We start from the raw sequence: 25,127 nt of genomic DNA on the forward strand, positions 1-25,127 counted from the left end.
CTCTGTCTCTCTCTCTCTCATACCATCCCAGCTGCCCTCATTGTCTCCTCGGGTGGGACTGCCAGATTGGATGGCCCTACGCTCCGTACACCGGCCCCCCCCCAACTCCCAGAACACTGTTTCCTTCTGCCGCCCCTTTCCTTGTACCAGGTGAGAGCAACCGTCTCTGTCTACCCCCACCCTATTCAGCAGAGGGCTTGAGGGCAGAGACTGGCCATATCTGACTCCACTGATAAATTCCTTAAGGCCAGCTCCTGGCCCTTATGGGACTCTCTTGGTTAATCCTCAGCTTTTATGATTTTATTGGGGCCATAAATGGGTGACACAGAGGTTTGCAAGCACATAACTAAACAGCAGCCGTTCTCCATGCTTCCATGTCCTGCCTCCACCTCCCTGTCTCCCAGGGAGGCGATCCATCCTTCTCCAGGCATGGACTTTCCAGGGCCTGACTCCCACAAGGATTTCTCAGTGCCCCCTAACCCCCTGGCAGCAATGCCCATGACTCCATTGGCCCGCACCCTCTGAGCACATATGGTCCCCTTCTTCCCACTGGGGTCTCTGCTGGTCACCTGGGCTCAGCATCCAGACCGTATCCCAGCAGAATGGCACAGCCCGGGCTCTGGGATCAAATGGGCCTAGATTTGGGTCCTGGCTCCTCCATTTCCCAGCTGTGTGACTTCAGGTAAATTACTCAACTTCCCTGAACCCCACCTATACAATGGGGCTGATAATCCATATCTCCAGGAATCTGTGTGAAGATTAAATCCATGCATCAAGTTTATATTCATAGCCTTTTGTTGGGCCTCTGCCTTCCCAAAGATCTGGACCTCAAGTCCATGGAATGGGGTGTGAGTATGGGGAGGTAGGGGGGACTTTGGAGGCTTCCTCATGACGCTTGGTCTTAGTCCTTTGGGGACACTTTTGGTCCTAAAAGAAAAAGGAGAAAAGAGATGCCCTCTTTCTGCCTGGCCTCCTAGCTATGATTGACTGACTGTACCAGGCTGAGCCTCCCCAGGGACAGGGCACACAGCTGTCAAGCATCTGGTCCCATTCAGACATTACTCACCAACTTCCAACTTTCTCTCAGGAAAAGTCTAAAAGCCTTGCAGGCATATGGCCTTTAGCAGTCCCTGTCCCTCACAGGATAAGCAGAATGATGACAGGCCAGGGGGGAGGGATGGCCTTCATGATCTTGTTTCTCTGTCATATTCCCTCACAGAGCAATTAACCCCATGGGATCAGACATCTTAAACCAGAGATGGCTGAGGTAATCTTGTACATGTGATAAAACTGTTTCTATAAAATTCTTCAACCAATATTACTAAACTCTCCCCCGATTCCCTGCACCTCTTACAAAGATATGATACCAGTAATCCAAAGAACCTCACTCATAATCAGGTTTACTGGCTTCCACACTTACTAGCTGTATGACCCTGAATGAGTTATTGAATCTTTTGGATTATCAGTTTCCCATTCTAGCAGATAGGAATAATAATAGTACTTACAGAATTTTTATGATTGAAGAAGATAATGCGTACAAAGTATCTAACACAGAGACTAATGAATCATAAGCAATCAGCAAATTGCAACTTTTTTTTAAATGTTTATTTTTGAGGAAAAGAGAGAGAGTGAGTAGGGGAGAGGCAGAGAGAGGGGAACGGAGGACCTGAAGCGGGCTCCTCACTGACAGCAGCAAAGCAAGCCTGATGTGGGGCTTGAACTCATGAACCATGAGATCATGACCTGAGCCAAAGTCAGATGCTCAACCAACCGAGTCACCCAGGTGCCCCTATAAATGGCAACTTTGATTGTGATGATGAATGAAGTGAGCTTGGCCCCAGATGGGGGAGCCCTTGGTGATACCAACCAGTGGAGAGGGGCAAGGCTAGGCTGCATCCAGCCCCCAGGAGGTAGGGTAACCTGTGTCCCAATTCCAGGGTGTAGAGGAGTGTGGGAGGAGTGCAACCCCTGGGGTCTGCATTGATGCCCAAGTGGCCCAGAGGAAGGCCACATTCTCAGTCAGTTGGTGGCCATGTTGGAATTCCAAGCAATTAATTAGTTGGGAGAAAGACCCCAGGCAGTATCTGAGGGTAGAAGATGAGTCCAACCTTCTGTGAAAAGAAAGATGGCAGGAGCCAGGCAAGGTCTCCAAGAGCCAGCCCGGTGGGCAGAGACTAAGTTCTCATGGAGGACTGAGAACAGAGCATGGCAAGATGCACCAGGCATGAAGTCAGGCAGACAGGTGGACTCAAGCTTTGCCACTCAATAGCTGAGGGACCCTAGGTGACTCCTTACCCATCTAAAATGTCCATTTCTTTATAAATAAAGATAAGAATAGTAACACCTGTCTTTACAAGGTCGGTGTGAAGGGGAAACAGGATGAGAAAAGTCAAACACCCATTGCCACCCGGTAAATGTCCAATTTGTCTTGAGCACAACGTAGAGTCGGGCCAGTGGACCAGGAGTTTGGGGAAGCCAGAGGAGTGGTGACCACATGGGCACCAGACTTCCTGTAGGCACGTGGGATCTGGGGCCAGCGGCAACATGGGCAGTCATGGACCCCACAGCTGGTGGTGAGGAATCACTGAAAGACTGCCTGCCTTAGCTGCCCTGTGGATAGGGACGTGCCAGCCAGTAAGGGCAGGCTGAGGCAGCTGAGGAGGCCAGGGGCTGGTAAAGGGCTTCCCCAGTGTTACTTCTTGCCATTGCTGCATATGAAACTGAAGCTTCTTACCATCAAGTATTGGAGGGAGGTCTGCCCCTGCAGGAACTAGCAGGGATGAGCTGGTGGGTCACAAAGACCTTTGGGAATTATCACAATGATTGCTGACCCTTCCTGAAAGAAGGTATCGCCAGTTGAGCTTTGCCATCTAATTTATTATCTTAAAAACTTAAGACTATAGCCGGCTCAGGTTTCTCCTACAAGAATTTAATTGGTATGTAATAGCACAGGCAATTAAATAGAAATCAATAGTTTAAAACAACTAATTGATACTTAATATGAATGGGGAAAAACTTAGTTCTAATATAATTAACTCATATTAAATAGGTAATGAAATAGCAATTATGTCTTTACAACAATGTAAAGTTTATAGTTCTTTAATAAACTTAGAGTTAGCAAGCAATGAGAGTCAAAAATTATGAAACAGGTATTATTGGGCTATTAAACATTTATTACTTGTCCTGGAGGGCCAGAGGCAGACACTAGTCAGGATTAATAAACCTTTGCTATTCCCCTCTTCAGGCCTCTTTACTATAGAGGTTGATCAGAAAACTGTGATCTCTGCGCGATTTATGGGCACCATTATTGCCCGGGATGTGAGTAATAATGCTGAAACCAGGGTGAGGCAGAACTGAAACAGAAAGCAGGAGCTTAGCAGAATCAAGGTGAGGACTTCTCAAACACGAGGCTCTGGCATCCTGTGATCACCCAGGCATCCTGGCAAGACCGGCTTTTGATGAGTCAGGCCATCGGTATGGACGCCCACCAAGGGCAACCCCCCAGACAAATCTCCAGCCTTCGGGGCCCTTGGCGAGAGCCACCCCATGACCTGTAGCAATTATTGCCATTAGTGTGGAAATAATTCACATGCTGCTAATGACACTTTGTTTTACTGAACTACAGTGTTTGATTTTTGTTCACCTTTTCACAAGTATATGCCATACATAGTCAACTGGATTATCATCTCATTGTGGGAAGAAGCTTGCCTTACATGTTTTTGTCTTGCACATGGTGCACTTAGGAGCTTCTCCATGAGCGTCTGTGGACCGGATACCATACCTGTCACACTTTATAAATACGTCCTGGTTGTGTAGGGCTGGCACTAACACTTGTGGCAGAGTCTACCCATATATTATTCCATTGCTTTCTATGTAATTCATTACATAATGCTTGATCTACAGAAGACATCTGCTCTCTGAAGTCAGTAAAGCTGATTGAAAAGGTATTTCTTCAGGGGCGCATGGGTGGGTGGCTCAGTAGGTTAGGCATCTGACTTCAGCCTAGATCACGATCCCATGGTTCATGAGTTCAAGCCACACATCAGGCTCCTCATTGACAGGGTGGATTCTCTCTCTCTCTCTCTCTCTGCCCCTGCCCCTCCCCACTTTCTCTCTCTCTCTCTCTCTCTCTCTCTCTCATTTTTTTTTAAAATTTTTTCACCACCTATTAGTTTTTAATTCTTGTCAGATGATAATAATTACATATTTATTTTAAATAAATTAAAATAAATGCACAGGTAAAGACTATTACCTGTGTAATGTAGTAAGGAAAATATTTTAATAAAAGTAGATATAAAGCCATGTTCTAACAGCATACTTTTTTATAAAGTTCTATACAACATACATGTGTGAATTCTATTTTTTTTTCTTATTCTTTTTTCCCCTTTTTATTTTTTTCATTTTATTTTTTATTTTTTAAAATTTACATCCAAATTAGCATATAGTGCAACGACTTCAGGAGTAGATTCCTTAGTGCCCCTTACCCATTTAGCCCATCCCCCTCCCACAACCCCTCCAGTAACCCTCAGTTTGTTGTCCATATTTATGAGTCTCTTCTGTTTTGTCCCCCTCCCTGTTTTTATATTATTTTTGTTTCCTTTCCCTTATGTTCATCTGTTCTGTCTCTTAAAGTCCTCCTATGAGTGAAGCCATATGATTTTTTTCTTTCTCTGACTAATTTCACTTAGCATAATACCCTCCAGTTCCATCCACGTAGTTGCAAATGGCAAGATTTCATTCTTTTTGATTGTCGAGCAATACTCCATTGTGTATTCTTTATCCATTCATCCATCGATGGACATTTGGGCTCTTTCCATACTTGGGCTATTGTTGATAGTGCTGCTATAAACATGGGGGTGCATGTGTCCCTTCAAAACAGCACACCTGTATCCCGTGGATAAATGCCTAGTAGTGCAATTGCTGGGTCGTAAGGTAGTTCTATTTTTAGTTTTTTGAGGAACCTGTATATTGTTTTCCAGAGTGGCTGCACCAGCTTGCATTCCCAGCTCTCTCTCTCTTTTAAAATAAATAAATAAACTTTTAAAAAATGTATTTCTTCATAGCTCATGTAATCATCCAAGACTGCTTCATTTGGGAACCCCATCACTTCAAACACAAGAAGTCCAGAAATGCACCATTATCCCTCGCCATGGCCTAATTGGCTTCCTTTGTCAGCTGCTTCTGACACAGACACCTCTCTTCCCCCAACCTCCCCAACTAAAGCCACTGTGGTCATCTGCCCCCTTCTGCTTGGCCACTCTGGCACTCAGCCCATAGTCTCTTCCCAGAATGTCTTTCAGATTCACCATGTTCTCTCAATCTTCGGCCCCTCTGGGGCCTCAGCCTCACCTGCTGTACCCACCTGGCTGGTCTTCCTGACTCACTTTCTCTTCCAGTCCCTCGACTTGTAGCTACCACAATAGCCTCCAAAGAACATCGCCCCAAAGTTCATTATTCATTATATCACTTTGGATGAGTCTCCCCTTTCATACCTGTAAAGAAGGGGAGGAATTTAACGGTCCCTACTCCCCAATCTGACATTTCACTTCTATTTGTTGAGCTCGCCCTTACCAGCTACTTCATTGTAGGCATTCTTCACCAAGTGCATCTGATTTTCATACTAACCATGTGCAGAGCATCTTACTATTAGTATCCACATTTTATAAAGTGCAGAGAGACCCAGAGCATGGCTCACTCTGGAGTGCTAGAGCAAGGCTCCAGCCAACACTGAGAGTTTCGAAGCACACATGGCCTCCCTGTGACTCTAGCCAGGTCCAGCTGACGCCTTCTCCATATGGTCTCAGGAACCATCTGGTGAGCTATTTTCAGCCTCTCCACTGCTCTCCTGTGTCAAGGTGGCAGGGATGGAGAAGCTCTGAATGTCCCCCTGAGAAAGCTCAGGGTCCTTTCACTTGCTTTCTGATCTCAGGCTGTCTTCAGAGAGTGGGGAGAGAGAGAGAGCAGATGTCAGCCCATCATCTCTCACCAGGAGTACTGCAATAGTCAAACAATGGCGCTCTCTTGTCCGGGCTTACCCCTCCCCATCCGTCCTCTGCACCAGTGCCAAAATGGTCTTTATAAGATGCAAGCCTGGCCTGTCGGTTCCTTCAGAGCTCTCTGAGAGAAGAATCTGCTCCAGGCCTCTCTCTTGGCTTGTAGATGGCTGTCTTCATGTTCATATGGTGTTTTCCCTGTATGTGTGTCTGTCTCCAAATGTCCCCTTTTTATGAGGACACCAGGGGCATTGGCTTAGGGCCTCTCTAATGAACATTTTAACTTGATTATCTCTGTCAAGGCCTTATCTTCAAACAAAGTCATGTTGTCTGGTGAATCCACATTCCACATGTGAATGAGGGGGAGAGGGGAAGGGCAGGGAAGAGACATAGTTCAACCCACAACACTGTCCTAGCCAGGGCCACCAACCTCTGTTCTCTATTGTCTGGTCTGTCTTGATTCACAGCCTCGGCAGCCCTGGGATCCCAGACCTTCCCCTGAGAAAGCTAGAAATCAGACCCGGCTTCTAACCTGAGTACTATTATCAGCTCGTACTTTGCCCTTGAACTGCCCTTTTACTTCTCTGAACCTCAGTCTCTGAAACCAAACTGGAGGAAATAGACCATTCTTCCTCACCTAGTTCAGAGAGCTACTGTGGTCATCTAATAAGGTAGTGAATATGACAGCATCGTGTAAAAATAAGGGTCCTGCAAATGTGAAGTAATAGCACTGTATCATTGTTATTACCTCTAAGAATAAAGAAATCCTAAGGCTAGAAAAAGTCCCATCATCACCCTGTGAAACTGAAGGAAAACGGTTCCATTTACAAAGTCAGCCCTTTTTATTCCTCCCAGAGGAAAGCTCCATTTCCTAGACTTCTTTTCCAATGAATTTACAACTTTCATTCACTCGGCAACGACCCTCACCTAGCTGACTCCATTGTGCTGTTTCAGCCCACCTGGTTTGATTCTGACCTGGGTAGGGGAGAGCAGACCACTGCCCAATAGTCTTTAGTTGGTGCTTACATCGAATCATCAGATTTGTCCTGAGCTCCTGCCATGTGCCAGGCACTGTGTTGGGGACTATGGGCTCAGAGCTGAAAATGGCACAATCCTGGCCCTTCTGCGGCTCACAGTCCAGGAATTCCTGGGGTTCATTCACTTCTTCCCAAGAAACAATGCCCTTTCCCCATAAATGTTTCCTTGCAGAATAGTATTTCTTAAGCCTTTGCTCTCCTCAGACAGTGCCCTCCCCACCCCATCTGCCAGTGACCCTGGACTTCTTTGCTGTGAACTTTCCTTTTAAGCGAGGATGACTCAATTCCTGTTCATCATTTTCCACGGCTGCCTTTGGTACATCTGATGGTTCTGTACTGATAAGTGCTCAACCAAAAGCTGCAGCCCTAAGGTCCACATGGAGAAGACCCCGACATCTTGCTGTTAAAATGGGCATCTGTGATCTGATTCCATTGTCGGTCCCAGCCCCATGTGACAAGGAAGGTGGCAGTCTGGTGGCTGGTCTAGCTCACAAAGTGAAAGATTCTTTGTGTCACAGTCCATCATCTTTCCCCTAAGAGGAGCCTGCTTCGCTTGGCGGGGGTAGAGTTTCTCCAAGACAAAGCGATTACTTCCTGATGCCACCCCCGCCACACCCCACCCAGCCCTCTCTCTGCTCAGTGCCTTTGACAACACACCACTTCCCCTCTTGGATTTCCACATTCTCCTCCCCTCCCCCACCTCAGCCCTACTTCCTCCTGTGGACCAGTGACCTCTAATTTAGCTCTGCAAATCTCTCCAAAGAACATCCCAAATTTTCATATGTGGATAGCTAACTAATTTTCACTTCACTAATTCTCCAACCTGCTCGTTCTTGCAAGGATCCCAGTGGCTTCTCCCCACTTCTCAGTGAGGACTCAGTTGGAGAGCCCTCTCACTTAATACATTTCTTCAGTGTGCTTATTAGCGCCTTGTAATATAGCTGCCTAAATAATTAAGACTAACCCACACATGTCAAATTAAATGAGCCAAATACATTGAGAAATTGCCTCACCCTCCATTTCTTTTATTAATCAGGTTTTTAAAAAATTCTTTTCCTGCTCATTTGCGAAAATCAAACATGGTCCGTGAGACTCTTACTTACAATAACCATCCATGTGGCCTCTTTCCTCAGGCAGTCACCCTGGGGGCAACCTATTATGTGACACACGATGGGTTGAGTTGGGGTGGCAGAGACAGCCAACATAGATGATCTGGACTCAACAGGTCGCCCACACTCTCTCAATCTTTAGGAGAATTATGCCTGCTCCATTTTCTTGAGAGTTTAGGGGATGGTCCAGCAAGACCAACAGGAATGTTGGCCTAAATCCATCCAGCACCTTCTGCCCCCACTCCTCCATGCTTCCCTGGGCTCATTGCAGGAACCCCAGCTCCTTTTCTCATTACGAGTCACTGCTGATGTGCTTTAGATGGGCATAAGAAGTCAATGGAAAATATAATAAGAACCGTCAGCAGTTTTATCATTGTGGTGATGAACAATGGTCGTGCAATTATAATGGGCTGGTTAACTCTGCCTGTCATCAGCATGTTAGGGCTTCTATACAGTCCCAGAGTCTCAGGCAAGGGGCTATTGTTCACAGGGGCTGAGAGCCTCCTCATAGCTTGTACTTCCGCTGGCCCCCTCCTGGCAGGCTGCATTCCTGCCTCTTGAAGGTGGTTGTTAGAAAGAATCCACAAATATAGTAAGTAAACATCAAAGGGGCTTTGATCCACAGGGCCCTCGACAGAGCAGGAGCCCTTGAAGAAAGAGCCAAGGCCTTGGATGAGGGAACTTAACATCGTCAATTTGGGCGCCTGAGATGTAAAGCTGTTTGAAGTGAGGTTGGCTTGGCCGTGCCTTCAGAAGAGCGTGCTCGTGGAGGGGACGGAAGAGAAGTGAGCGCCTTTGGAAAAGGCACGCTCAGATCTGCTTCTCTGCTCTTTACTGATAGTTAATAAACCCCTTTAGAGAATCAAGAGATCAAAGCTAGTAACCTCCCTGGGCCGTGGCATTCTGCCACCGAACGCCATGCTTTGTTTTTCTCTAGGGCAAGAGCCCCTAAGCTTGACTTATCTGTCTCTCATGGACCCTTTCATCCTGCAACCCATGGAGGGTAGACCTGGGTGACAAGAGGTGGATGGAGAGGTAGGGAGGAGAAATGAGCCCATCCTGTCTAAGCTCTAACAGCCTAGATGTTAACCTCCAGGGCTCAGAGAAACACCCAGTGTCCCAAGAGAAGTTGCTCTAATGCAGCACTCACTGGGACCCACCTTCCCTGAAACACGAATGGAGGGAACCCCTGGGTGCCCAGAAAGCCTGGCAAGCCCTGGGAGGGGGGTGCAGTCACATTCCCTCTTCCAGAAATCATACCCCTTGTCCATTCGCCAAGTTTGTGGCAGCTGTCACATTTGTATGAGTTCCAAGCAAAGAAGTGGGGCAGGGGCTCTAAAATAATCCTGGGAAGTCATTTGACATCTTTGAACTTCGGGTTTCCCATCTGCATAGTATGAATAGCAGTAACCTATCTGCTCACCTCATGGGGTGCTGTGGGGGATCAGAAGAGGAATTTGGTGTAGAATTGCTTCAAAGCCCATAAAGTGCTTAAGACAGATCAGAATTAGAGGATAAAAACCAGAGGGGAAATCTCGTTCTCTTGTGAGGCAGATGTACTCTAGTCCAACGCCCACACACACGGTGGGCACCCATTTACCAAATGCCATGAAAAAAAAAAAAAAAACCCTCTTGCATTTGCTACCTAGAATCATTGTCCTGCCTTATTTTTTGTTGTGTCAAAGTCTCGTGGGACCAGAATCTGTGTCTTGTGTCTCTTAGCCATTCCAATCCCTGTGCTCCACACTTGAGTCCACACCTCATAAGTGCTTGAGGACGGCACTGCCTTGTGCCGGAATATAGGAATGTATGGGAATCCCCAGACCCAGAAACTCACTCTCTCCCAAAAGGTAGACTCCTCTACCCCTACTTCCACCCCCACGTCTTCCCCCAAATTCACCCAACCGCTTCATCATTCTTCTGAATCACCCCCTGTGTCTGGTTGCCTTGCTCCATCCCGGACACCACTAGCTGGACTCTGCCTCTTTTTTTGGCAGGCCTGATCACAACCACAGCGTGATCTGGGTATAGGCCCCCAGCCTGTATAGAGAGCCTCATTAACCTGTGAGTGGTCGTTCCGAGCGTGGACTCTGGAGCCATACCGCCTAGATTCAAACTCCTGGTTTTGCCACCAGCTGTCTCTTCCATTTAAGACTGCTTACTCAATACATCTGTAAACGGGGATGTTATAAAATGGAGATAATGGTACGCACCTCACAGAGTTATCGTGCAGATCAAATGAGGAGTTATTGGCTTAGAATGATGCCTGGACCATAGCAAGTGCTACATAAATGTTAAATAAGTAGCCCTGTTTATAAAGGCAGCAGCTTCATAGCCCCTGTAAAGGGGCCTTCAATGACACCTGATCCATTCTAAGCTCACTCACCTGTGCTTTTCTTCCAGAGCTGGGCCTCCAGAAGAGAGGATGCTGTCTGGTGCTGGGCTACATGGCCAAGGACAAGTTTCGGAGAATGAATGAAGGTCAGTGAGAACCTGCCCACACTCTTGGGGGTAAGGTGGAGGGTGAAATCCTCCCTGCAGCTGCCCTGCTGCTATGGTAGCAGGAAGAAGAACCTGGGACAGTGGGCAGAGCGGTTGGATTTCCATGAAGCTATTTATATAGTAATGTGGGGAAGAGTAGCTAATGCCTAAAACACAGCATGCTGATTGGTAAGCACGTTTCCTTCTGCTATCTTCCCTACTCCCTTTGTGCCCTCTACTTGTCTTCCTCTCTCCTTCCTACCTTTGTTCCCCAACCACTCACCCAGCACAATTAAATCTGCTTCTATTATCTTTTTTAATCCAGACTTCTCTACCTTTCTCTTCAATCATTCACATTTTTTGAATGCCTATTGAATAAACAGCACCTTACAGGGCGCTTGGGAAAATAGTAAAGAATAAGGCAGAGCTTTTATTTTCATAGAACTTACAATTGGAAATCTGCTGTCTTTTCCAACTCCACTGGCCCTATCTCTCCCTCTTACTCATGGGCTGTTCTGCCTTCCTTTTGCTCTGGGTCTTTCCTCTGAGGCTTCACTGGGTCACAGAAGGCTCTAGGAAGGTATTGACATTGATGTGGAGGCTGGGAAGTAAAAGGGGGGCTGTCACTTGTGGGCCTGCTATAATAAAGAGCCAATCCCCTCATCCCCAGCCATCTGTCTCCGTGCAGCTAATAACCCTCTCCATCAGATGCCACAGACTGTTTGTCAGGATTCAAAAGTAGATAAACAATGGCTGGGGATGCCATTTATTCATTAAAGTCAGACAAATGAAGCCTTGGCTCCCCACCAGCCAGCTTGCCATGAGCTGGGCCCCTCCCCTCCCAAGGCCCAGAGCCCCTGGAGCCTCATTCACATCCCAGGCATGGAGGAGGCAGCTCACCTGTGCCATCTCTACCCCCAAAGTTATACCAAACTTCTGAGGCCCTCTTCCCATGCTCCTTTGCTGGCTCTTCTCCCAGCCCACGGTCCGTGACACCCACACCACCATGGTCTCCCCAGTCCTGATACCTTGCCAGCTGTAGGTTTGTTACCAGCACCCATCACGGAGACAATCTGACAAGAGTTATGCCAGCACAACTGAGTACAAGGAGAATCCCCTCCTGCGTTGTGCAGCCTGTGTAAGAAGGCAGCAGCATCAAGAAGGCACTTGTCGTTTGTAGGAGCCCCATGGCTGAGCATAGCCAGGGTTAGGGGCTGCATTGTCCGCATCCTGCCAGGTGGTCTTCCTCCCTGATTTGTCTCTCGCTCAGCCCACCTCCTCCCTCCCCAATACCACCTTTGTGAGAGTGCTAGCCAGTAACTTCTAATTTGTGGGAATTGACAGGGTGCCTCTGTCCGTAGTGCTGAATAGACACATTCTCTTGCTGGCAATGCTCATTAGAGAAGCTGAAAATGAGGTTCGCAGGGATTGGGGAAGCCAGAAAGTCAAGAGCTAGGCTGGATTAGAAACCTCAAGTTCCAAGTGTTTGACCCCAGCAGAAGGCTAGTGACTCCAGATCCTGGGGCAAAAGAATCATGCCACAAGGCTGATGAACACCCCCTACAACCTTTCATCAGTGGCTAAGGGAGGGGTATATTCGTCAGCCCAGGCTGCCATAACAATATACTGCAGACTAGATGGCTTTAACCACAGAAACTTATTTCTTCACAGTTCTGGAGGCTGAAAGTCCAAGATCAAGGTGGCAGCAGGGGGAGGTTCTGGTGAGAGCTCTCTGGCTGGCTTTCAGATGGCCACTTCTCACTGTACCCTCACTGGGGCACAGAGAGAGAGAGAGAGAACTGGATCTCTGGTATAAGAACACTAATCCTGTCCAATCAGGGCTCCACCCTTATGACTTGCTTAACCTTAATTATTTTTGTAAAGACCCTATCTCCAAATATATGGTCACATTGGAGGTTAGGGGCTTTAACACAGAAATGGCAGGGGGAACACACAATTCATTATGTAGCAAAGGTTCTGAATGCATCTGCCATAGCAGAAAGGTATAATGATAATACTCTGAACCAGGGATTTAAAAAATGGTAGGATGGAACTGGAGAGTGTTATGCTAAGTGAAATAAGTCATACAGAGAAAGACAGATACCATATGTTTTCACTCTTATGTGGATCCTGAGAAACTTAACAGAAGACCATGGGAGAGGGGAAGGAAAAAAAAAAAAAGTTAGAGAGGGAGAGAGCCAGACCATAAGAGACTCTTAAAAACAGAATAAACTGAGGGTTGATGGGGGGTGGGAGGGAGGGGTGGGTGAGTGATGGGCACTGAGGAGGGCACCTGTTGGGATGAGCACTGGGTGTTGTATGGAAACCAATTTGACAATAAATTTCATATTAAAAAAAATAAAAATAAAAAATGGTAGAAAAAATTTAATATTAAGTAGACATTAGATACTGTTTAATTAAAAAGGGAAGGAAGGGATTCAGACGGGGGACTACAGGAGGACTTGGAACCAAGACTAGGATCTGATTATTTCTGAGGACAGTTAGTTTTGCTGTCTGCAAAAACTAAACTAAGATGGCATTTTTAAAAATTTTTTATGTTTCTTTATTTTGAGAGAAAAAGACAGGGCACGAGCAGGGGAGGGGCAGACAGAAAGGGAGAGAGAGAATCCCAAGCAGGCTCCGCACTGTCAGGGCAGAGCCTGATGCGGGGTTCGAACCCACAAACTGTGAGATTGTGACCTGAGTCAAAATCAAGAGTTGGACGCTTAACCAGCTGAGCCACCCAGGTGCCCTGAAGATGGCATTTTAAAGAGTTTTTTTTCTTGTCAAAATGGGAAGATACCAAAACAGTGCCTCTTCTCTCTGAGCCCCTTCTCCAAACACATGCAATCCACCCAAATGTGTTATGCTTTTTCCCCTGGCTGTGGTCGACTTGGTTAAGAATGAGCAATCCCAGGTACCTTACCCCTGCCAAAACCCTCCCCCTAGTGAAGATTAATTGGGAATAAAGCAAGTTATTCAGAAAGAGGGAGGGAATAGAGGCATTAGCCAATGGGTAACAGAGCAGCTAACTCCCTACCCTGCCTCCCCCTTTGCCTGTCGTTCTCACCCCTCCCAACTTCCCCAACACAGACATTCGTGCACATACACACAGCCACACACACAGTAGCTGCTGCTGCTGCTGCTGCTGCTGCTGCTGCTGCTGGGTAAACAAGGAGACAAAGGGGTGGCAATCAAGCTAAGCCACCGCATATGATGAGTTCCACGTCTCAACAACAAATAGACCAGATGGGAGGAGGGTGAGACAGTGGGGAGGTGCAGGCTATGGACTGGCTTTGGCTCTGGAGGGTGGGAGGCACGGAAGGAGAAGAGAAAGGAACTGCGGGGGAGGCGAAGTCTCCTCTGCTCCCCACTGCAGCCAGTCTTGCTACCCCAAGTGCCACATTATGCATGTTCTCCTCTGTCTCTAAAACGCGCATGCCCAAACTCCAGCACGTCTGCGGATAAGAAAAGGCATCAGCAAGCATGGGGAGCTGTTTTATGGTTTATAATTATCTTGTACCAATACTCAAAATAATTATAACTTCCACATATTAATAATTGAACTGGAATCGCAGCCATGACATAGATCAAGAAACAGAAATCGCTGTCCACACCGCACTATACACCTAGGTATAAATTGAACAATTGGTAAAATGGTAAAAAATAATTTTCTCCCAGATGCTGGAATTAGTGAGATATTGGAACAATTAGCTGCTTCTTCCATTAAAGATAAGGTGGTGATCATAATATTTCCAATTTAGAATAAATATAAAAGACCTACTTGTTCCGTATTAAAGCATATTTGTTCTGTTTTAGCAGTATCTAATAGGGTGTCTGTCACCGGAAGAGAAGTGGTCTCCTATTTCATCTGTCTCCTTGTTAATTTGGTATCTTTTTATCTCCTTCCTCTTCCCTCCCCCTACTCCTTGCTACAGTCTAAAAAAATAATAATAATAATAGCTTGAGAAGGAGCAAGAGAAAAAATAATGAATGAACAGGAGTTTTATAGATCTGGGGTTTATCATCAGCTAGAGTAATCGCAATTGGTCCTGTTAAACTACACAAAGCAATAAAACGAAAACACTATTCAAAGATCGTTTAAGGAGGCATGTGATAGTCAATGAGAGGTTTGCTCTATTTGGGAGCGCTTAATAGCTTCTCGGGTAGAATCTGCAGCATTTGGTGGGTAATGTGTTTGGGGGGGAGGGGTGTGTGTGTTCTTTCCTGTTTGGACTCAACACATCTGAGGCATCACATGGAGACACAAACAAAATTCAGTGAAGGGCAGACGAGAGAGGAGGAAATAAAGACAGATTAGGCGTAAGAATATCAGGTGTGTTTGACATAATTGTCTTCATGTGATTAAGTACATGGTGCTTTAAATAGGAACTGCTCGAAGGAGATCATTTATTTATTCATCAAAAGTTCATTGAACACCTACCATAAAAATAATACCAATTGGCATAATAAATGCCAGACACTGTTATAAGCACTGGAGCTTTCACAGGAAATAAGACATCATCCCTGCCCTCAAGGAGCTCACAGTTCAAACACACAGGTACCTCCCCATGTTACTGTCACCTTCATAAAGAAATCCTTCCTGACTGCCTTACCTAAATTAGATGCCCCTCTTCCCCCACCATTATGCTCCATTGTGGCAACCGGCTTATTTATTTTGTGGCACTTACTCAAATTGGGGATTATTGATTAGGCTGTCTGTCCCATCTAAGAGTTAGGCAAAGATGTTCCTCGCCTACCCGTGGGCCTTTGCCCAGTGTCTCACACATAAGGAGTAGTCCATCAATTTTAATGTAAGTAATTAATCAGTGCCCTGACTGACAACAGAGGGATACACGAAGTCATCCACAGGTGTAAGGTGGGTCTTGAGAAAGAGCCACCAGGCAGAGCAAATTGACATGGAGCTTTCCACAAAATGAGTGTCCTAAGTCTTACTTCTCAGCCCTCCTCCTATTCTGGTACAATAGCCCCTTACTGGAGGCCAGGGTCCAGGCAGGTCAGCCGAGGGGAGGCCCCCACAGGTGGTCTCCCTCCTCTCTGCACCAGCTCTCCATCCTCTCCCCATCTACTGCTGGGCCACATCCTCGGGGCATCTCTAGACAGATATGCCCACCAAATCTGCAAAGGGAACTGTTCCCACTGTTTCCTTATCCCACACCCCCCCCCCCCCCCACACACACACACACCCTGTATTCCCTTCCCTTTTCCTGGCTCTTCTCAAAACTGGCTCTCTCCAGTTTTCCTGGAGATCCCAGCCAGAACCACTCACCTTGTCAATGCACATTGCCTACCCAGGGTTGACACTATTCATAGGCAGGATAGAAAGCTTTCACATGGCATCTGCTGACGGGCGCTGCCTGCCTCTTGAAAAGCTTGGTATTCCTCTGTGTTAGAACTTCAACAACCCTAGAGTTATAGGGCGACCACCAACTCAGGGAGGCCCAGGATCGTTGAGTGGCTTGCCTAGGCTCAATGGGAAGTTGCCGGAAGAGCCAGGACCACATTCCAGGTCTCCTGACATCCAGTCCAGTGCTCTTGGAATTCCAAAAGAGGAGGCTCGGGCCATGAACAGAAGGGAACCCCCTAACGCTTTAACTTGGTTTGGTTTTCAGGGCAGCTGAAGATACAGAGAAAGTGGGAGGGGCTGGGGGAAGGGGGGCAGAACACAGAAGTCTCCAGGTGGTGTGGGAGGAAATCAGGAAAGGCCTGGACTGAGACACGTAGACCAGGGAAGATCATTTCTAAGGAACCAGAAAATTCTTTTAGCCCCTAGGACTCTTGAGAAGGGGAAATGAGGAAGAGGATGTTTAATGGAGAAGAAAGGAGACAGCAAAATCCTGGCCTTCCTTCCTGCCAGTTTTCTGAGGCCAAGGTGCGCCTGCGCGGGAGGCCCTGCCTCCTCCCCACAGGCGCACCCTCTGCGGCGCACAGCTGGCTGGGCGGGGGTTTTCCAGGACTTTCCGCAGTGACCGATTGCTTCTCCCAGCTCAGTGAAGGGAAAGCAGAAATGCCTCCTAGCGCTGTCGTTTTCATCTTTCTAGGAAGAAACAAATGCAAGTGATTAGCAAAGGCAGCTTCTGTTCACTGGAGACCTCTGGGCCCCTGGGGAGGGGCTCGAACCCCCGGGAAGGAGAAAGCCGGTACCACAAATGGAGGCCCCCTACAGGCTCATGCATGCCCTGCAGCTCCTGGGCTGCGCCGTCCTCCTAGTCCAGACTCAACGTAAACACACCTCCACCACGATGCCCTCTGCCCGTCCTCACCTCTCACCCATGCGCAGGGGTGGGAACTCCGGGAGGATGGGAACCTAGGCGTCTTCAGCAGCTCTCTGAACTATCTGTGCCGGCATGGAGTCTATCCTTTCTTTCCGCACCCCTGTTCCCCAGTCCACAGAAATTTGCCTAAAATGCCCCCTGTTTCCTGTCTCTCCCTTAACAGAGTTGGTAAGAAAAAGAGGTGCCCCCATCAGTGTAGTAGAAGGAGCACCTAAACATACGGAGCCAGCTGTGTGACCTTGGGCAAGTCCCTGAACAACCTTCTCCTGTATGAAAGTGAATAATGCTGGATATGATCATCTCTAAGCCTTTGAAATGCGATGATTCAAAAAAAATCTATCTTGGCTCCCAGCATGCTGCGCACACCCTATTCTCACCACTCACCCCCTAATTTTAAATGCTCTGGTCACCAAAGGAACCAGGACCAGGGTATTGACCGGCTGGCTTTGCTCAGCAGCCTCAGAAGGCAGACCTGTGTTTCTTTTTCCTGTCTGTTCTCTGAGAGTGAATTCAGGCCCATGTCAGCTGTCCCCTGGGTGGCAATGAGGCAGTCAAGCAGGCCTACAGGATAGTCTGCACTTTTTTTTCAGAGCAGAGGGGCAGCAGGACCCTGGCCCAGGGACCTGATCCAGTGGAGACCGGGTCTGATGACCTCTGAACCCTTGCCACTCTGACTGGTGCAGCCACGGCAGGCTAGCTTATGCTGAGGCCCCACAACTTCCAGAGACTATTCTTTCACTGCCTGCAAGAGCCCCCAGGATGTTGGCTAATACTGTCATTTTGTTCGTTGGGGCTTTGGGGTGCATTTTTTCTTATTTCATTTTTCTTACTGATGTGTTTTCTTCCACTGGGGCTGCAAAGCTGGTTATTTGTATAACGTTCCTGTTTATTATTTATGGCAAGACGCAGATTTCCAGGGCACTTTATGATTGTTATTTAATTCACTTGGCATTTTGGAACAAGAGACCTGCCATTGCCGTTCTCCTTCCGTGACCTGATGGAGAATTCCAGAGACTTTTCTGGGTCCCATGCCTCCAGCCACCATTCCTACTGGGAAACATGCTTATCTAAGGTGGTCCTTGGCCACAGACCCTGCCCAGCTCCTTTCTAAACTTCCTTTTCCTTGGGGCACCTGGGTGGCTTAGTCGGTTAAGCCTCCGACTTCAGCTCAGGTCATGATCTTGTGGTTTGTGGGTTGGAGCCCTACGTCAGGCTCTGTGCTGACAGCTTGGAGCCTGGAGCCTGCTTCAGGTTCTGTGTCTCCCTCTCGCTCTCTGCTCCTCTCTCTCTCTCTCTCTCTCAAAAATAAATAAATGTTAAAAAAAAATGTTCTTAACTTCCTTTTCCCTCAACCACATCCAGTTCTCAGCAAGACCTAGAAATGTCACCTCCCAAATGTCTCTTGAGTCCAACCACCTGTGTTCACCTCACGGCCACTGCCCTTGTCCCCATCACCACTGTTCCTCGCTGGACTACTGAAGCGCCCTCCCAGCAGATTCCTTGCACCCATCATGCCCCCACCTTCCCCCTCAATTCATTTTCCACACTTCAGCCAGAGCAATATTTCAAAATGCAAATCTGATGTTACAGTCCTCTTGAAAACATGTGAATGGCTTTGCATTGCTTTTAGAAAAAATATCAAAATCTTCAGCATATTTTACAAGGCTATAAATGATCCAGTCCTCATCTTTGTCCCCTTAACACTGTACCCCAGACACATCAGCCTCTTTCAGCTCCTCAAACAGGAATGGCCCGTCTGCCACAGGGCCTTTGTCTCTACTGGTCCTTTTTAGCTCAGTCTGTACATATAAGTTCTTACTGCCATTATTTAACTAATACTTGTCTTCCATACCCTTCCCTTAATCTGTAAGTTCCGTTGGGTCTCCACTACATCCCAGGACCCTAGCATAATGTTTGTACAGCGTAGACATTGAAAGAAGAGCGAGGGAAGTAACCTTCTCTGCCCCTGGTCGGTGGCTCCCAAGATGCTGGGACTGGGTGATCTGAGAATCAGGGACCCCTAGAAGAAACATTACAGATCACGTGAGGAAGAGGAAACTGAGACTCAGGAAAGTCATGTGACTTGCCCTGAGTATCTCAGCCTGCAAGCGATAGAGCCAAGACTTGAACCCAGGCTTCTGATCCTAGGTGGGGTCCTCCTGTCTCTTTACCATGCTGAGTCTTGGAAGTTGGGGAGTCACAGGGTTGGGTGGGCCCATCAGGGAAGTCTGCCCACAAAATATGGGTTGAGGCTGTGTTTTGAAAGAGACGAGATGCAAAGAGAAAAGGAAGGGGAGTAGGTTCTTTGATGTGGACATGACACAGAGAGAGTAGAGCCATCGCCTCCTGTGAGCCCAGCACTGTGCCTGGCTTAGGAACCTCAGAGAGGCTGGACACAGCCCCGTCCTCAGGAACTTTGCCCGCCCCTTGGGGGAGACCGCATATATTTCATACCAAGCTGCTACTGCGGTTGTTTTGTTTTCGTTTTTCCTTTCAGCGTTGTGGTTAGTATGCTTGATGGCTAAGCACTGTAGCTGGGGAGTCAGAAGAATCTAGATTCTAATCCCAGGCATCGTCAGAGCAGGTTTAGAACCGTATCATCCGAGGTGCTCAAGGCCAGAAGGGACCAAAGATCACCCAGTCCACACCCCCTTCTGATGGTCGGTATCCCCGCCAAGTACCAATGCACAGGAACACTTGTGAATGCTGTGGTGCTGTGCGCTCCCTTAGTCACCAGTGCCTCGCCCTGTGCTAGGTAGGCCCTCGGTGTGTAATGACACAGTTCCTGCCTCCAAGGATATCACAACAATTAACATACAATGGCACAATTGCTGTAACCAGCTATGCACAGGAGGAGATAAAGGGAATCCAGTCAAACTCTAGGCCAAGTGAGTTCTGCCCAGGAGCGCGCTCATACTTTTTTTGTGAGGCCATTGCAACCTCAGTTTGCATCCCTCCAGAGAGGGAAAACTTGCTGTCTACCAAGGCCATGGGCACCTCCTCGGCCAGGCTCTCACAAAGGGCTTCAACCCCTTCAACCCCCGAACATTTACAGTTTACCATCTAACTGCACTGATGGCCATGGAACCAAGTGACTTAGGTGACAGCCACTGGCAAAATCCTGGGGTCTCACCCTCTGCCCACTGTGTCTTGAGGGGGCTTCCTTCCTTCTCTCTGCCTCCCTTCCCTCCATCCTCAGTGAGCTCCAAAAGCTTCATCCCTGAATGCCAAGACCCTCCCTCCACCCCTCTCCCTAGGGTGAAAGAGTCTGAATAAATGAGCGTGCTTAATGGCCTGCGGTGCCATAAAGTTTTTAGAGCTGTGTGCTGGAATGAGCAGGTTCAGGCTGAGATGAATTATCCACGGCTCTTATCAAAGGAGAGTCAATAAAAACCTGAAGGAGCTTGCCCCATCTCCGTGGAGTGGCCATGTCACGTCCCTGGGTCCTGCGTTCTGGAAATAATAATCGGACGGACGCATTTTTTCCCCCCTGTTCCATCTGCTTTCTTCCCTGTGCCTTTCCTTCTCAAATGTATTAGTTTCTATGGAAACTGTGTTGTTACTGGTATAGGAGGAGTTTAATGACATTCAGAAGTACCAAATCAAGTCCATTTATATAATGGTTTGAAATACACATAATGGCCTATGGAATATAGGACACGGCGACAGTTTCAGTAACTGCGTACAGAGTGTGGGATAAATAGAGCAATGTAATACTCCCCACCTCCAAGTCAAATGTGCCAGGAATAACCACTATTCTTCATACTAAAGAACAGCACTTCTCAACCATTATTCATGAACGAATCTCAAACACTATACCAAGCTGTTCTCCTCTTCCTGAGGAAGGACGTTGGCTGGACGCTGGGGGACTCTGCACCCAGAGCTTTGACCGGAGCAGGTACAGAGGAGGGGGGAGTCTGACCTCAAGGAAGAGAGGAGGGGAGGAGCCATTCTGCAATGGGATCCTTGGGCCCCGCCCCCTGGCCTGCCCCCTGGACTACATTCTTCCCCCATCTATTCCTCTGGCTCGTTTCTGTCTGATTCAGAGAAGATTTATCAGGCACCTGCTGTGTGCCGAGTGCTGTGGGAGACATGGAGATGAATGACAGAGAGAGGATGCCTCATCTTAGCTCAGGTTCAGCCAGCAACAGGCCCTGAGCAAGGTCTTGCCTATAATGGTCCATCTGGGAGGTCCAGAGAGTGCCAGAAGGATGACAGGGAATCGACACGGGAAAGGGAGGGCATCCAACACAGGCGGTCTCATCAAGCCGGCTACTAGACTGGGTGGCTGGAGTCCACCCCCAGTGGGAATGCCAGAGAAGGGAGGTGGCATTGACACCTCAAATTTGGACCACCCAAAGAGTGAGGAATGGATCTGCCAGCTCCTGTCAGTAACTGGTTGTGACCTGTTGGGGTGGGTTTATAAATTCCCTGGCACTTCTGGCCTGCCCTCCGTGAGGCCGAGTGTCCTGTGGCTTAAGAGAGACCTCAGGTTGCCGATACTGGGGATTAGCAGTTAGCCTTCGGGCACTAAAGTGGTCAAGAGTCAGGAATACGGCGAGGGAGGCGGGCCACTGACACAGTTGGCTGCAGCTCTCGGAGAATTTTGAGTCCAGTGGGGAGACAGGCATATAATAAGATAGCAGAAGGCAGGGTGATGGGAGAGCTATGGAAGTATGTGGGCGATATGTTCTTAGAGCAGAGAGGTGGGGCAAGCCATTGGTTCTGATTTGAGTAATACTGGGGGACCCTGAGAAATCAAGAGAAGGGTGGGGAGCTAATCTACAAAGACACAGGGAGGCACTTACACTTACATCGTGTAATCCTCATCACATCACAAAGTAGGTATATTATCTCCATTTTGAGCATAAACAGAGGCTCAGAAAGATTAAGTCATCTACCCAAAGGCATCCAGCTATTACCTGGTGAAGCTAAGACTCAGACCCTGGTCTTCTTATCTCCGCTCTGCCTCAGGTAGCTTTGTGTATTTGGGAGATGAGGGTGGGGTGACTCCCTCCATCACCATGACCGAGCGCCTTCGTGGACCCGTGTAGACTTCTCCCTCATGGCCACTGACCACTGTCTCCCATATCTCCCCGCATTACGCTGCCCATGGAGACCCCCCATCAGCCATCAGGGCGCCTCTCTAACCCTGCCTCAGATATAGGCTGGACTGACTACACCTAACACTGAATGAATTATCTGGAATTCACTGTCTTAGGGGTGTAGGAAGGAGGAGAGAAAGCATGGGGAGGGGGTACCTCAGTTATGGTGGCCGCACAAGCATGCTTTCCACCCTGTCCTCAGCCTTTCCTCTCCCAGCCCTGCTCTAAAGCCCATGCCTTCAGAAAGAGGAAGAGGGACCAGACATACACATTTCCCTGGAGCAGCGTTTCCATAGCATGGTAATAGGTTTTCCATGAAAACCAGGCTCCATGGTTAAATAAGCGGGGGCGGGGCAAGGCGGGGCAAAGCGGGGAGAAGCTGGGTCAGCCCCCACTAAACAGGTCCATCCTACAGAACGCATCAGAGATTTTAATATGCCAAAGGGCACAGGGAACCACTGAAAGGGGTATATGGTTCGCAGAGTTTCCCAAACTTGTTTGACTACAAAACGGTTTTCCTTAGAGCGTGTTTTAGGACTAATGTTCCTTGGAATCCATTTTGGGAAATGATGGTTTAAGGCCCAGATCTGCCGCCAACTTGTGTGAGTTTTGTCAGATAGGCAAAACTCAAGCCTGCCTTGTGAGGACCAGAAAAATAGCACATTGTAAAGTACAATACAAATAAGATTGTGCTCCTATTTCTTTACATGAAACAAACACATTCAGTTTCCCAGAGAACATTTCATCACAAGTCAAACAGTAAACAAATAAATGTTTTTAAAAATAAGTTTGGTTCCTGACTAGGTGTGTGGCCTTGACCTTGATCTCTCTTGACCTAGGCTTTCTCATCTGCAAAATGGGCATACGCGTGATGCTCATACAGGTTCTTTGAGAAAGCATAAATCACCACAAGATGCAAGGCATTACTACGAGTGTTCCAGGCTAAAACCCTCAATTCAGTCCCATTTTGCTGAGATCAAAACAGGGAGTGTGTGGGGGGAGGGAGCTGGCTAGTGGGAGAAATAACAATGGCAATAATTTTCATCCATATTTATGATGTTAGGAGCCTTGTATGAGCATGTCGTTGAGGGGAGAAAATGAATATTTCATGAGTAAACACTAAATGTAGTATTAAGAAAGAATGAACGGAAAGGCCCCAACTTAACCTCTGCAACCAGGTTCAACTGGGGAGGTCAGTGCAGGCCGTGTGACTGGGCTCCAGGGAGCAGGGCAGTTGGTCAGGAAGAAAGAGCTCAGTCCTTCAGCATAGATGGGGAGCTGTCCCCCGTGACTGGCAGAGATAATCCTGCTCTGGGACGCAGAAGAGCCAATGCCCACCCATGTACCAGCTGAGTAGCCTTGAACAAGTTACCATAACCATTCTCCTCCAGGTTCACACTATAAAATGGGGATGATAAGATCAGCCTTGCGTGTCTGTGAGGTCTCAATCCAAGCCCAGCCGTTTGGAAGAGGGCTTTATAATGCACACAGGTGGGAAGTGTTATTATTCATTTATTCACTCGGCAGACATTTATTGAACACCTACTATGCGCCACTCACCGCCACGGCCACTTACTTATCATTTGCTGTGTGCCATACACCGTGTTCATCATTTTATACACATCACCTCACTTACCGTCACAGCCGTCTGAGAGGTATCTGTTACTGCTCCCATTTTCCACATAAGGAAACGAAACTCTGGAAGGATAAATAACTTGCCCAAAGCTGGATAGCTAGTCAATGGCAGAGTCCAGAGCTGTATGAAGCCAAAGCCCTTTATTCGACATTAAATGGCCCGTCCTCGTCCATACTGCTTCTGCAGAGTCAGTGAGGCGCCCTGCCTCCACCTCTGGCCAGCTCTTCCCTGTTCTGTCCATGCTTTGTGCTTCTTATCGCCAGTGCTGCTTCCTCACCCAAAGGGGAAAGCCTCGCGGTGCCCTCTTTTGGCTCCCCAGGATACCCTCCCTTTGTTTTCTGTCCCCACTCTCTTCTCCCAGCCTCTGTCTGATGGTCTGTCCTCCATAGTACAGTCACCCTGGGGTGTTCATTTCCATCCCCATCCAATAGGACTTTAGCCTCTCAAGCCCCTGGACAGCCTGTATGTCTTATCTGGGCGACCCATTGGGTGGTGTGAACATGAAACACCTCCTACCCGTGAAACACCCTTAGAAGATGGAGGAAAGACATCAGATGGGGCAGTGCCGGGATTAAACCTAGTCAGATCCTCCCTGGCCCTCTCTGCCCACCGCGCAGCACGAGGACACAACCATCTCTGCAAATCTCCTCCCTCCGGGGCAGTTCCATGTTATCTTGCCTCATTCTTTCTCCAGAGATGAAGAGATTGTTTTAAACCTGCCGCCCCACCCGCTCTGCTCCTGGCTTCCAACGCCATTAAGTTTCATTATAACAAATAAACACCACAATGACATTTATAAGTTACCACTGAGCACAGAAGCACAAATATGAAGCAGATAAACTGCATTTGATCCAAATAATTACTGCAGGCAATATCGGGCTTAGTCTGAGCTGGCAGCCGGGTACCGAGTAATTTATTAGATTGCGTAAGGCAATGTTGCACGTTGAGTTTTTCATTATTGCGTCTCTTCCCCTCTCCGTGGTCTAAATAGGTTAGGGGAGTTTAGACAGTGCGTGGCCAAACAAAGACAGACTTTGCTCAAGCAGATTAAGGCTGGGAATTCCAGCCAAGTGTCCGGGTATGGCTGCTTCCCAACCAATGTGGCACTTGAGAGAGAAGAGAGGGTTTAGGATTATCATGATAGTGCCAGCCAAGGGCAGTTCCCCGTGTGTACTCCCCACCCACTGGCCCAGATACAAAAAGAGGCCCCACGAGGGAGTAAATGGAAGGATGGATGGAGCCCCCAGGACACCAAGCCTAGGTTCTTGCTGGGTTCCTTTGTGCTCAGCCAAAGACCCTCTCTACCAAAAGGCCCTCCGTAGCTCTGGGCAGCCTCAGACCCCAGTCCCAGACCTCTCCTGCAATAAATAAAGGGAAGGAAGCAGTCTGCCAGCCAACTCTGCAAAACAAAGCAATGAGAGCTGGCTACCGGCAGCCACCTCCCTGCCAAACCCAAACTCATAAAGTTTG

At 48.0% G+C, this 25,127-nt stretch overlaps 1 protein-coding gene across 6 annotated transcripts in view; it reads left to right on the plus strand.

Moving 5' to 3' along the window:
* Window positions 1-25,127, plus strand: part of KIRREL3 (kirre like nephrin family adhesion molecule 3) — a 551,439-nt gene that overhangs the window by 414,933 nt on the left and 111,379 nt on the right. For all 6 annotated transcript variants that reach the window (XM_019421382.2, XM_019421381.2, XM_019421383.2 and 3 more), the window contains one exon: window positions 10,543-10,620. In XM_019421382.2, coding sequence (XP_019276927.1) covers window positions 10,543-10,620 — 78 coding nt within the window. The remainder of the gene's footprint in view (window positions 1-10,542; window positions 10,621-25,127) is intronic.

The sequence above is a fragment of the Panthera pardus genome, unplaced genomic scaffold, assembly GCF_024362965.1.
Source record: "Panthera pardus isolate Hobbes unplaced genomic scaffold, ASM2436296v1 HiC_scaffold_12, whole genome shotgun sequence".
In the NCBI taxonomy this organism is placed as follows: Eukaryota; Metazoa; Chordata; class Mammalia; order Carnivora; family Felidae; genus Panthera; species Panthera pardus.